The sequence below is a fragment of the Rhinatrema bivittatum genome, chromosome 5 (genome assembly GCF_901001135.1).
Source record: "Rhinatrema bivittatum chromosome 5, aRhiBiv1.1, whole genome shotgun sequence".
Classification (NCBI taxonomy): Eukaryota; Metazoa; Chordata; class Amphibia; order Gymnophiona; family Rhinatrematidae; genus Rhinatrema; species Rhinatrema bivittatum.
The window spans coordinates 179,342,577-179,355,987 of record NC_042619.1 but is presented as its reverse complement, the minus strand read 5'-3'; the positions used below and the strand labels follow the sequence as shown (position 1 = coordinate 179,355,987).

General features: G+C 39.4%; 1 protein-coding gene across 4 annotated transcripts in view; it reads left to right on the top strand.

Annotated features, from left to right (window-relative positions):
* Positions 1–13,411, top strand: part of OBI1 (ORC ubiquitin ligase 1) — a 123,917-nt gene that overhangs the window by 42,545 nt on the left and 67,961 nt on the right. For 3 of the 4 annotated variants that reach the window (XM_029603047.1, XM_029603045.1, XM_029603046.1), the window contains exon 2: positions 3,801–3,936. In XM_029603047.1, the coding sequence (XP_029458907.1) occupies positions 3,801–3,936 (136 nt within the window). Of the gene's footprint in view, positions 1–3,800; positions 3,937–11,328; positions 11,492–13,411 lie in introns of all 4 variants that reach the window. The other variant, XM_029603049.1, reaches the window with a different exon arrangement.

Sequence of the window (13,411 nt, the reverse complement as noted above, 5' to 3'; positions counted from 1 at the left end):
AAGGGGCGTGGGATAAAAACTGTGGATCCATCAAGTCTAGAGGGCGTGAATAAAGAGGAGGCATTCAAACACTGCACGGAGCGGCAGTAGCCACAGAGGCATTCACGGAGCGGGATGCCAGTGGCCAGTAGTTGGTGTTCCACCTTCACGGAGCGGAAGGATGGAGGGCTGCTATCTCAAATAAATAAATAAATAAATAAATAAAAACAGGGGTGGGTAAGAGTATGGGGTAAGGGTGTGACCTGCTTGTTACAGCGGTTGCTACCCCTAATTGAGCTGGACGTTCACATGAATGCAGATACGGCGCTGCTCTCTAAATTGGTGGTGGGGTGGAGGGGAATTAGGGCTGGAGGGTACTGGAAGCCAATAGTAACAGGTGGGAGAGAAAAAGGGGAAAAAATGGATAAAGTGCGTAGCTTGCTGGGCAGACTGGATGGGCCGTTTGGTCTTCTTCTGCCGTCATTTCTATGTTTCTATATATATATATATTTATATATATATAGAGAGAGAGAGATAATCAGTTGAACCAGTTCAAAGTTAATCAAGTATTAAGCAACATATATCCACACTGGCTTTTCGAAGACAATACTGAAGAGCTAAGCACGCTGCACGGGTATATGTAGGCTGACGTCAGCTTTGAAATCTGACTGTCTCCCATCTGCTATCAGGAGAGCACAATACCCATTGGTCCTGAGTCCACCTGTCTACACTAAGGAAAATGAAATTATCAGGTAAGTAATTTCTCCGATGTGAATCGGTTATTTATTCTTTCAGTTCATAGAAGGACTAGGGGGCACTCCATAAAGTTAGCAAGTAGCACATTTAAAACAAATCAGTGAAAATTAAGCTCTGGAATTCATTGCGAGAGGATGTGGTTAAGGAAGTTAGTGTAACTGGGTTTAAAAAAAGGTTTAGACAATTCCTGGAGGAGAAATCCATAAACTGCTGTTAATCAAGTTGATGTAAGGAATAGCCACTGCTTATTACTGGCATTAGTAGCACGGGATCTTTTTAATGTTTGGGTACTTGCCAGGTACTTGTAATCTGGATTGACCACTGTTGGAAACAGGATGCTGGGCTTGAAGGACCTGCAGTCTGACCCAGTATGGCAACTTATGTTCTTATGAATGCTTCTGGGGTTTGACTTGAAAGGAGGTGAATGCTGGGGAATTGAAGTTATTTATTTATTTATTTTTAATTTTTATATACCGACCTTCTTGCATAAAATGCAAATCAGGCCGGTTTACATTGCAAACTGAACAAGCAGGAAATATAATTCCTTAGTCGGATACATAGAACATCTAGAATTAAAAATGTAAAAGCAAACTTTTTAGACAGCTTAATAGAGGTTAATTAAATAACAAACATAACTAAACTTATTTTACACAAAGCACGAAAATTAGCACGAAGGGGAGCACAAAGGGGAAAGCCCCTTTGTTGCGCCCCTTTGGCACGCGGCACCCGATGGAACGGCGTCTTTTACCAGCTCTGCCGTTAGCATGATGATGTCATTTTGTGGGCGGGTCTCATTCTCTCTGAGGACTCCCTCCGTTGTCAGTTTCAGTTTCATGGCGATTCTTTCTCATTTTTTTTTATGTTTGTTTCAGCCCGGGATTGTCTCTCAGGGCACCCGATGCTAGTGGGCTGCCCCTCACCCTCGCTGCCCGATGGAACGGCGTCTTTTACCGGCTCTGCCGTTAGCATGATGATGTCATTTTGTGGGCGGGTCTCATTCTCTCTGAGGACTCCCTCCGTTGTCAGTTTCATGGCGATTCTTTTTCATTTTTTTTTTATGTTTGTTTCAGCCTGGGATTGTCTCTCAGGGCACCCGATGCTAGTAGGCTGCCCCTCACCCTCGCTGCCCGATGGAACGGCTTCTTTTACCGGCTCTGCCGTTAGCATGATTATGTCATTTTGTGGGCGGGTCTCATTCTCTCTGAGGACTCCCTCCGTTGTCAGTTTCAGTTTCATGGCGATTCTTTTTCATTTTTTTTTATGTTTGTTTTGAAATGTGGAATAAATGCTAGGAAGAATCGGGAATGAATTTTGGGAAGATGTAAGGAGGGTGAATTTTGTCTTAGTCCACATCTGTCATGTTAGCAGTTGATATTGGGCTTTTTGGCACCTTATTCCTTCAAGGTCTATGCTGCCACATGTTCTGCAGGAGGTTTGAGGGAACAATGGCTAGGGTAGAAGTAATAGGGAGAGTTGAGAGAGGACCATGTTTGGGGGTGGGGGCAGGTGAGAGAATGTAGGAGGCATGAGAGAGCTAGGGATGTGGGTTATAGGGGTTCAGAAGAACTTAGAGTGCAAGATATAAAAATACCTGCAAAAAAATCAGATACCGATATGTGGAGGTATACTTTTCCATAGGCATTTTTCGAAGTGAAAGTACGTGTGAACTTTGCAGATGTATGGGCAGTAAGAATGTAAGAAGATAAATCTCATAGCAGGATGGAACCAACCAAAAATGGCCTCATTCATTGAATTTGAGGTATTCATTCTAAACAAATTCACATTCCTAATGGGCAAAAGTTAAGAGGATGTAAGTAAAGAAAGCCAGCAAGCAGGCAGGTGGTGTATGAGAGAAAACCAGAAAGGCCACTGAGGGAGAAAGCGGAAAGAAAAAATGGGTGCAATCATGAATATACAGAGAAAGATGATGGAGGCAGAGGGAGAGAAAGCAAGGAGGAGTGGGGGCATGGGAGTAGTGCAGAAGGTGGGGAGGGAGAGTAGCACAAAGCTGGATGGGAAGTTATATTGGGGATGCTGAGCCTCTGTCTTCGTTCTTGCAGGGGGATGTTATGCTGGAGGTGCTGGGAGGAGAGTCTGGTGGGGAAAGGATTGGGGGATTGAGACTAGTGGGGGAAAACATGAGATTGGATTGAGAGAGATGTGGGGACAGGGAGGGGAATGAAAGAGACTGGTTGAAGGTTGAAAGAGGTCAGTGGGATCAGGATAAGTCTGAGGGAAAAACAGACTGGTGGGAAGATAGACTCTTCAGGAAAAGATGAAGGAACTGAAACAGACTGAAGACAGGATGGCAGTACTAGTAGAGACTGGAGATATGGGGAAAGGTAGCAGGGGTCCCCAATAGTGATTACCATCCCCTTTCCTCTCTCCCACTACTCAAGGACTCCTTTCCCCACCACCACCTCTCATTTCTTGAAAATGTGAGGCTGTTTGGTACTGTACATTCTGATTCCTTGGCACACGAAAGATTGGCCACCTCTTGACTAGAGCTTTTTCAGAGATTGGGCCAGGGTTATAGAATGCATTAGACCCTGAGCTTAGGTGGCAGGATGACTATAAGTTATTTGGAAAGAATCTCAGGTCAAATATATTTAGATAATTGTATTTTTTTATTTTTTTTTAACTATTATGGTTTACTTTGGTTTTATTGCTTAGGGTTAGGGAGTGTAGATTTTAATAGTAAGTTGTATTATCTGTTTTATTTGATTATGTTTAAATCTTTTGTTCATGTTGTTAAGTGTGGGTATGTTTTGATGTTTTATGAATGTTTATTGATATCCGTGTTGCTCAATTTTATTGGATGTAGTGGAAAAAAGTGTAGTAAATAAATAACATCTATTCCCAGAGTACTTATGTGGAGACAATATGGACTGTTTGGGTTGCAATGAATTCCAAACTGTTGAGGCTTACATACAAAATCTTTGAGAACCTCAAAGTGTATTTTCCAGGTAGACTAGCTGGTCACATCCATAATGTGTAAAAAAAAAATAAAAGCTTGTAAACATTTTTTTTTTTTCAAACTGTTTTTTTTTTGTTTTCTCCATCAGGTGCGGCAGCCTGTCATCTGTGTCAACTACCATGTATTCTGCTCTACTTGCATTGAAGTGTGGCTGAAGAACAATAATCAATGTCCAGCCTGCAGGATTCCTATTACTCCTGATAATCCCTGTAAAGAGATCATAGGTGAGGGCCAGTTACAGTTTGCTTAGTTCATTGCTGTGAACTTGCCTTTTTGTTTGTTCAAAGAAATGTACAAATTTAGAAAAGTGTTTTTTTGAGACATGTATATTGTTATGCTTCATTTTTTAAAATTACATTTTTATTAGAGCAAAAAGGTTTCAATACAAGAAGCCAAAACAGGATTCAAATACAAAACAATATAGAAAGCATAATATAAAGAGAATCATAAAGAAGCCTAATTAGGCTATTGGCAGTACATAAAGTAGTACCAATCCCCATGGTAAACATACACCTATAGAAAACTAAACAATATATTCAGGAATAAAACAAAAAGATATGTAACTTGCCAATAAGTTCCCAAAACTACAATTACCAAGAATATAAGTGGAAAAGTGTAGCATATTCATGCATTATATAAGATAAAAGAAATATAAAAATAATCAACAAAGGGCTATAAAACCCCCAAAGGTTTGCCCCTTCCCTCCTTGTCCATCACATCCGGAAAAGGCTTCCAGATTTTTAGAATGTCCGCTTAAGAGTCTCTGACTTGCTGAGTAAGATGCTCCATGGCATAAATCATGCCACAGATTTTGAAACCACAAGTATAATGTAGTTTAGAAGGGGAGCACCATTGTAGAGCAATGAGGCCCCGTTCATCTGCTAATGTGGATTACCAAGGAAGGATGATTAACAGTATCAGCAGAATAATTTTTAAAGCTATATCCTAGCGATATTAATGCGGGATCTGAGGGGAGCTTTGTCTTAGAAATTTGATAAATCCATAAAAATATTTCAGACCAAAACAGCACAATACAACTATTTCTGCCATATGCCCCCAACAATCCCCAGGAACCCAGGGTGCTGCCTCAATAATGCTGTAAAAGGACCTTTGGCTAGGGCAAAGAGGAGAGATGAGAAGAGGAAACCCTGTCTAATGCCACCAAAAAGAGGGAAACCTTGAAAAAGCATATCCTTTACCTTAATCTGAGCCATAGAATTTATATAAAGGCACAAAACCCATTTGAAGAAATTTCCTTCTAAAGCCAAACTCAATAAGGAACGCATACAAATAGGACTACTCAACCCTATAAGACGCTTTCTTAACATCCAAGGAAACCAAAAGAAAATCCATTCCCATATTCTCTTGGCATGAAACATCAAATCTAAGTTCCTCTTAACATTATCCAATCCTTGTCTGCCTTTTATAAACTCAGTTTGGTCTCTGTAAACCAACAAGGAGAGCAACTGCACCACCCTAATTGCCAATATTTTAGCCAAAATCTTAATATCATAATTTAGAAGCAATATTGGCCTGTAAGAGCTAAAGTCCACTGGATCTTTACCCTCCTTATGTATCATAGAAATAGCTAAAAGGGAGGATTGTTCAGAGAATTCCCCCTGTAGCACTCTAATTTACATTGCCACCAATGTAAGAGCAAAAGAATTTCAAAAATGTCTTATAAATAAGAGTTTGGAGGAAATGATGTTATCCCTAATGGACGCCTGAATCTTTGCTCCTGTCCTTGAGAAGCCTAATCTGAAAATTGTAACTGCCATCCACATATTGTTGATGTTCTTCTGAGAGGCTTTTGCTTGGGGAAAAGAAAAGGATGGCCACCAAGAAAAAAGCTATGGACCTAAAACAGTTTTCATATGCGAAAATTGACTATGAGGTAACGACAGCGCCAACGTTAAGGATCCTGCAAGTCGTGAGGTGCAATCGAGATTTGAGCCTCCACTTCAATGCAGGCCTTGGTAGGGAGTGATGTTTTGTCTTGAGCGGAACTTCGCAAATGGTTCTGTGAAATAAGGGCTGATATAAAAACCAAACAAGCAAAAGTTGATCGCCATGATGGCCGAACTATGTGAGGTAGAGGCAGATATTGGCAGGCATGGTGAGGAAAATGATGCACACCAGGACTCTCATGCAGGCCTAATTGAAAATCTTGGTATCAAATATAAAGAGCTATGTGTGGAGCATACCATGCTTTTAGAGAAATTAGAGGACTTAGAGAATCGATCACGCAGATGCAATCTTTGATGCCATGGAATTCCAGAGACTCAGGAACACATTGATTGCAAGACCACCGTTTTGCAGATTTGCAAGGCTGTCCTGGAATCTGAAGCTACCTTGAAGGGGGAGAAAGAGCAATATTGAAATAAGAATGCACAGGACTCTGGGACAGCAAGCTACAATAAGCCTAGAGACATTGTTTTCACAGCTTTGCTATTAAGGATCACATCTATTCAGTCGCACATAAGAAAGCGACTTGGCAGTGGGAGCAACATACCATCGCTATCTTCACAGACCTTTCACCATCTACACTACAAATGCCAGGAGAGGGCATTGGTTACTGTTGACTTTTTCCTTTTGGAATTGCATTTTCCATTAACTTCTCCACTACTAAGGCGAAATCATCTTTAAAGGCTAAAATAGCCCTCAGAGATTTTCACTTAATGGAAACGTGCACTTCCCCCTCGTCTTCCACTTCTTCCATACCAAGAGATGACTGATCCAGATGACAGAAAGTTGATAAGGGAGAAAGGAGGCTTTGGAGGTAATCAGGAGGCTCAGCATCCATGAATGATGGAACAACGTGAGGGCAGGAGAGCACTTGGATTCCTGTTTCTATATTTTGTGGTGTGGCTGTTGCAATATTGAGTTTTTTCCTCAGATATACAATCTTGAAATTGAAACGCTTGAGTTATAGTGGTTTTTCTAGTGTTTCCAAATATTAAGCCTTTTTTTCTGTTCAATCTTGGTAGTTCATTAAGATTTTATACTAAGTGGGCATCTTGGGGGCAGGAGGGCTCACAGGGATTGATGTTTACACCTCTGATCCTGGATGAAGATATGCACATGGGACAGAGAAGATTACAGGGGGAAAGGGAAGGGAAACAATGGTAGGGGAGGGATAAGGTGGGGTAGAGAGAGAAGTGGGAGGGCTATGATGATTATTTGGGCTTAGGCCAAGGTAAGGAGTACAGGGGAAGAGTATCGTCTACAACTCGGAGGGTCTTTTACTGGGTGGTGGTCACACATTAGGTGTTAGATGGTTGTATGGAAATCTTATTTAGCATTTAAGATACTAGCTATATTTATGTAACAATGTTTCGGGTTTATTCACTCAATGTGAAGGGATTACACACATATAAAATGAGACAATTGTTTATAGAGAAATTGTTTCTATGAATGTCTAGATAGCATTTATTCAAGAAACTTACTTAAAGAGGCGGTTTGAACTTTTGATGGATTCGGTTAATTTTCCACACAGATATTTTACTGTCACCCCCAGAAGTGCGAAATATACTGATGTGGGAAATTTGTTTTCCACTTTGTTTATCAATTTTAAAAGCATTATGAAGACCCCCATTGGTTGGTTTATCATTGTCTAAATAGAGGTGGGTGGTGAATTATATACCTTGGTTAACTTGTATGCTCCAAATAAAGATCAGGGTAGCTTTTTTGCTAGGTTGATGAATATAGCATCATTTAGTCTTCAGAAATATTTTCCTGCATCTATTTGAGAAAAAAAGAGATCAATCCAAACAGGAGCATGGTGGGACCAACATCAGCACTAAGCACTTGGTTAACAATCGTTTTCTCCACCCAAATACAATCTATTTGGTAATAGAAATTCTGTAGCCTAGAGAAGAAAGTATAATTCCTAACCTTGGGAAAATGTTCTCTCCAGATGTCAATGAGATTCCAACAGTTAATGAGAGCTTTAACCCTTGCCCTATGCATTCTAGAAATTTGATTGCCCTTGAAGAATTATCCATTTCTGGAGACCATGTGATATTAAAGTCCCCACCTAAAATTAAATTACCTTTACCCATAATATTAACTTATTATCTGATAGGCAAGCTGATTTCTCAGACTTCCTGCATAAAAAGGGAACAAGAAAAAGCTAGAGTGACCTAATTAAATAAAGTATCATCATTAGAGTGACTTCATATGAGGAAAGACTAAAGAGGTTAGGACTTTTCAGCTTGGAGAAGAGACGGCTGAGGGGGGGATATGATAGAGGTGTTTAAAATCATGAGAGGTCTAGAATAGGTAGATGTGAATCTGTTATTTACTCTTTCAGATAATAGACTAGGGGGCACTCCATGAAGTTAGCATGTGGCACATTTAAAACTAATCAGAGAAAGCTCTTTTTCACTCAACACACAATTAAACTCTGGAATTTGTTGCCAGAGGATGTGGTTAATGCAATTAGTATAGCTGTGTTTAAAAAAGGATTGGATAAGTTCTTGGAGGAGAAGTCCATTACCTGCTATTAATTGAGTTGACTTAGAAAATAGCCACTGCTATTACTAGCAATGATAACATGGAATAGATTTAGTTTTTGGGTACTTGCCAGGTTCTTATGGCCTGGATTGGCCACTGTTGGAAACAGGATGCTGGGCTTGATGGACCCTTGGTCTGACCCAGTATGGCATGTTCTTATGTTCTTATAAATATTTTGACTGTGAGTACTTGGAAACAATTAAGAGAAAAGAGGAACTTAGATCCTTGGATTCTGACACCATAACATATCAGTTGGAGCTAGCCAAGCAATCGCATTTTTAGGGTTGGGGGAATAAGTCTGGTAAGCGTTTTGCTAGAAAGCTGAAGACTGTACAGGTGCAGAATCAAATCATAAAAATTAAAGGAAAAGTCTGTAAAATCTTGATTTCCAGTGCGGATATTAGTGCTTTTTAGAATTTTTTAGTGATTTGCATAGTATGGATGCATCAATCACAGATTAAGAGATAAAAACATATTTAGATAATGTTTAGATAATGTTGAACATTTAGATAATGTTGAATTGGCTAGGCTATTGCTGGTATGTCAATAGTTATTATATTAAGAAATCTAGACAGTGGAGGTACTAAAATGACCTTAAAGTAGATAAGCACCTGGTTTAGATGGATTTACAGCTAGGTTTTACAAAAATATTTACATCTTGTTTAGTTTTACCCCTGACAAGGAATTCTCTCAGGAATTCAGGATCGCTGATGCCAGATTCCAATTTAGCAGGAATATTGGTTATTGCCAAACCGGGCAGAGATCTGACCTTTTGTAGGTCTTATATGTGGATGGTTCAAAGAGAAAGCATTCCAGTAGCGTTTTTGTCTGTGGATGCAGAAATGGCTTTCAACATTGGGCTTTTATACTAAAAACATTAGAGAAGATGAATTTTGGGCAGTCCTTTACTAACTGGATTCAAAAATTATATAACAAGCTTCAATCCTATGTGAAGGTTAATGGAGGTTATTCTGATATTTTCATGGTTGCAAGGGGTACGAAACAGGGATGTCCGCTCTCCTTTACTTTTTACCCTATTTTTAGAACCCTTAGCAATAAGAATTCAGGCAGATAGTTTAAATCATGGTGTCAGAATTTGAGATGTCTCTTATAAGTTATGGCTATTTGCGGATGATATTCTATTTTCTTTAGCAAATGCAGAGCATTCTTTGGCTGGAGCTGTGAAGGAAATTCATAAATTTAGTAGTGTGTCAGGATTTAAGATAAATCTTGAAAAATCTGAAATTCTTAATATTTCAGTTCCTGTCATGTTCCCCAGTTACAGCAAATCTTCCCTTTCAGATGGGCTAGGAAATGCATTAAATATTTGGGAATTTATATAGCTAGAAAATGGATTTGCTTGATTACAATTATGTACCGTAGATAAGGGGAAACAAAATGCAAGATAAGGGAAAAAGGATGATCTGGGTTTATCCTGATTGGGTAGATTGGCCACGATTAAAATGAATGTGCTGCCCAGATTGAGTTATCTCTTCCAAACTCTACCAATCCCCGTCCCCAGTACTATGCTAAAACTTTGGCAGAGGTGTATATTTGATTTTATTTGGAAAAGGAGAACCCTTAGAGTTGCAAGGTATGTAATGTGGACTGGGTGCGCCAAATCTCATATGGCATGTAGCATCTCAATTGCGTGCATTATAGATTAACACAGAAAGAGAGAACTGAAACAATGAGCAACACTGGAGCAAAAGCTTGTGGGAGTAATGCCCCTAGCGGCTATGATTTGGCAACCCAAAAGAACTTAGAAGTTGGTGGAGAGAGTTCCTCCTGCACACACACTGAAACTCTTGGCCCAGTGGTGCATTAACATAATGGGACACAGGGACTGTTTTGATTTTACAATTCTTTGTCATAATTCTGATTTGATACCGGACCTAGAGTTGACAAGATCAAAGTTGGTCTAATCAGGGATTGAATCACATGGAACATCTATGGGATGGGAGGGATGTGAAGAGCTTTGTGGATATGAGGGATAAACTAATATTGGAGGCCAAAAATTTGTTATATTCACAAATTCAACATTTCCTAAAGACAAAGATGAAAGAGCATTTGTTGACGGGCAAAACCTTATTTGAAGGATATTTAACTCGGCTGATTCTCTAAAAGAGGCCATTGCAATTATAGAATTTACTTAATACGGAATTGCCTTATACCTTGTTACCTCCGACGCATATCCTTGCTTGGGAAAAAGACACAGGTGAAAATCTGACTAAGAATGGGATTTCTTGTTTTACATACAGCTAAGAGCTCTATATCAGTATACATCTTTGAAAATGGTTATAAAGACCCATTGCGATGATATTTAATACCCATGTAGTTACAGCTTATCCCCATGTGGATGATAAGTGTTGGAGGAGTTGTAGAATAGTGGGATTGTTTTACCATATATGGTGGACCTGCCCTATTATAACTGAGTTTTGAGCCAAAATCTATGCGGCGTTAAAAGATATTCTAGGAGTAGAAATGATGCTTTCTCCTAAGCTTGCTCTGTTGAATATTCCATTCCTGCAGAGCAACCATTATTGATATGCAAGCTATTACTAACTGCTTGGTATGTGATTGCTTTTTGGTGGAAGGACTCAGCTGGTTGCCGTATGTCAGAAATTCTTAAGCATCTAGCCCATGTTGAGTAAGATTACAGCTTATAAGAGACATGTCTCCAAATTTGAAAAGATCTGGTACCCTTATGTGCATTGGAAAACTTTGCAAACTGTTGACCATGGCTGAATCATAACTATCTACCTGTTGACTTGTTATGTTTGAGATTATTATGGCTAAATTTGTTAAATGTAGTGTTTTTGTTTTGACTTTTGGATTGATGTATTGATGGCTTTTCGTGTGTCTTTCCCCTGCTTAATGTTGATGCACTTTTGTCATTGTCCCTCACTGGACCCTATTGTATCTGAGTTTTATTGCATCTTTGATCTTGACTAGGAGGATTGGGGGATGGGTGAATAATAAGTGAAAATTACTGCTTTGTGTTAATGGAGTTTGAACAAGTGTTTTGGTTTATTTGTAATGTTTTTGTATAACAGAATAACATTTAAATAAAAAAAATAAGTAAACCCATCTTCACCTAGACTGCTACCTGACTTCAGAGCTTCAATCGTATTCTTGACCTCCTGAACAGTGAATAAGGCCTTGAGGTATCCAGCCCTCTCATCTGGTAACACAGGTAGAGACAAATTATTCAAGAAAGAAGAGATTTCAACCTCATTGACAGACAACTCAGAAGCATACAAGGTAGAAAAATACTCCCTAAATGAATCACATATTTTTCTGATATCATAAGAAAGTTCACAAATGGAAGTGATAATCTCCTTAATCAGGTTAGAATATGCTGCAGTCTTTAGCTTGTGAGCCAACAAGCTATCAGCTATGTTTACCTTATAATAGGAAAAATGTTTAATTCAACAAAATGTTTGATAGCTATTTTATTCAATACCACTTAATGCAAATAGTCTCAGCTCAAGTTTCTAAGTACCGTAAGTTACAAACTTAGATTCTGATTTACTAAGGCTTTTCTCCCATTTTGTGTCTATGGGAAAAACGCTTAGTAAATCAAGCCCTTGGATTGTAAGCCTGCTGGGGATAAGGAATTACCTACTACAACAGAATGCAATCCACTTTGAAGTGTCGAAAAGCGCATTATAAATTAAATAAAAAGATTTGCCATACTGGGTCAGACCGAAGGTCCATCAAGCCCAGTATCCTGTTTCCAACAGTGGCCAATCCAGGTCACAAGTAACTGGCAGGATCCCAAAAGGGAGATTGGTTCCATGCTACTTATCCCAGGGATAAGCAACGGAATTCTCTAAGTCCACCTTAATAATGGTTTATGGATTTTTCTTCCAGGAACTTGTCCAAACCTTTTTTAAACCCAGCTACACTAACATCTTTCACCACAACCTCTGGCAATGAATTCCAGAGTTTAATTATGTGTTGAGTAAAAAAATATTTCTCCTAATTATCTTAAATGTACCACCTAGTAACTTCATTGAATGTCCCCTAATCTTTGTATTTTTTGAAAGAGTAAACAACTGATTCATGTTTATCCATTGCACTCTGCTTATTATTTTATAGACCTCTTTCATATCTCCCCCTCTTCTGTAAGCTGAAAGCTCTGTGGGATGGCCGAGTAACTTTCTTAGGCTGGAGGCAGGAACCACATTAACTTGTATCAGAGAGGATTCAGGAGCTGCCTTTTCCTGTTCCCAGCTGAGTTCAGCCTCTTATCGTGCTCAGTGGGGTCTCGCTCACAGGGTTCTTTCCCTCTAGAGTTTAAAGTGGAGCAGGCTAGATGCCTGGTTCAATACAGGTTAAAGAGGGAGTATAAGACCACTCCTTTACAATCTGTAATCTCTTTAGTCTTTCCTTATAGGGAATGTCATAGATAGACAACTCATTCCCTTTGTTATTTTGGTCGTCCTTCTCTGTACCTTTTCTGATTACGCTATATCTTTCAAACCATGCTTAGCAATCAGTCTCTCAAGCAATTGAGCCTTGTGCCACAGTACCTGTGTTTTTTAACCCAGGAGAAAGGTTCAAGTTAATTACTGCCAACAAACATCTTCAATCTGCCCACACATACATACAGTCAAACATCCTCCCTTAATGTACAAAATAAAAAGAAACGTCAACTTAGAGCAAAGAGAGAGCAGTACGTGCGATGACTCAAGAAGAAAAAGTAATAACTCCAATTTCAGGACACAAGGTAACCTAAATATTTCAGGCCATCAAATTGTCAGCAGGTGTCGAGTGTTCCATCTTCCTAACGGATTGTTCCGGAGAAGAGAATTTCATCTTTTTCCTCTGAACTTGATGACTCTTCCTCCAGGGAAAACCTCTTACTATTCAGGATCTGACAGGGAAGGACTTCTTTTGGATTTTGGACTTTCCTCCAAATGGTTCTTAAAAGGGATAGAGACAGGTTGGAGGCGGTCCAGAGAAGGGCTATCAAAATGGTATGGGGGTCAGTATCAGAAAATCTATGAGGAGAGTCAAGGATATGAATATGTATATCCTGGAAGAGAGGAGGTGCAGGGGTGATATGATATAGACCTTCAGATACCTAAAAGGTTTTAATGATGTGCAAATGTCAAACCTTGCGATGGAGAAGGTACAGGGAAGGGTGACCAAAATGATAAAGGGGATGGAACAGTT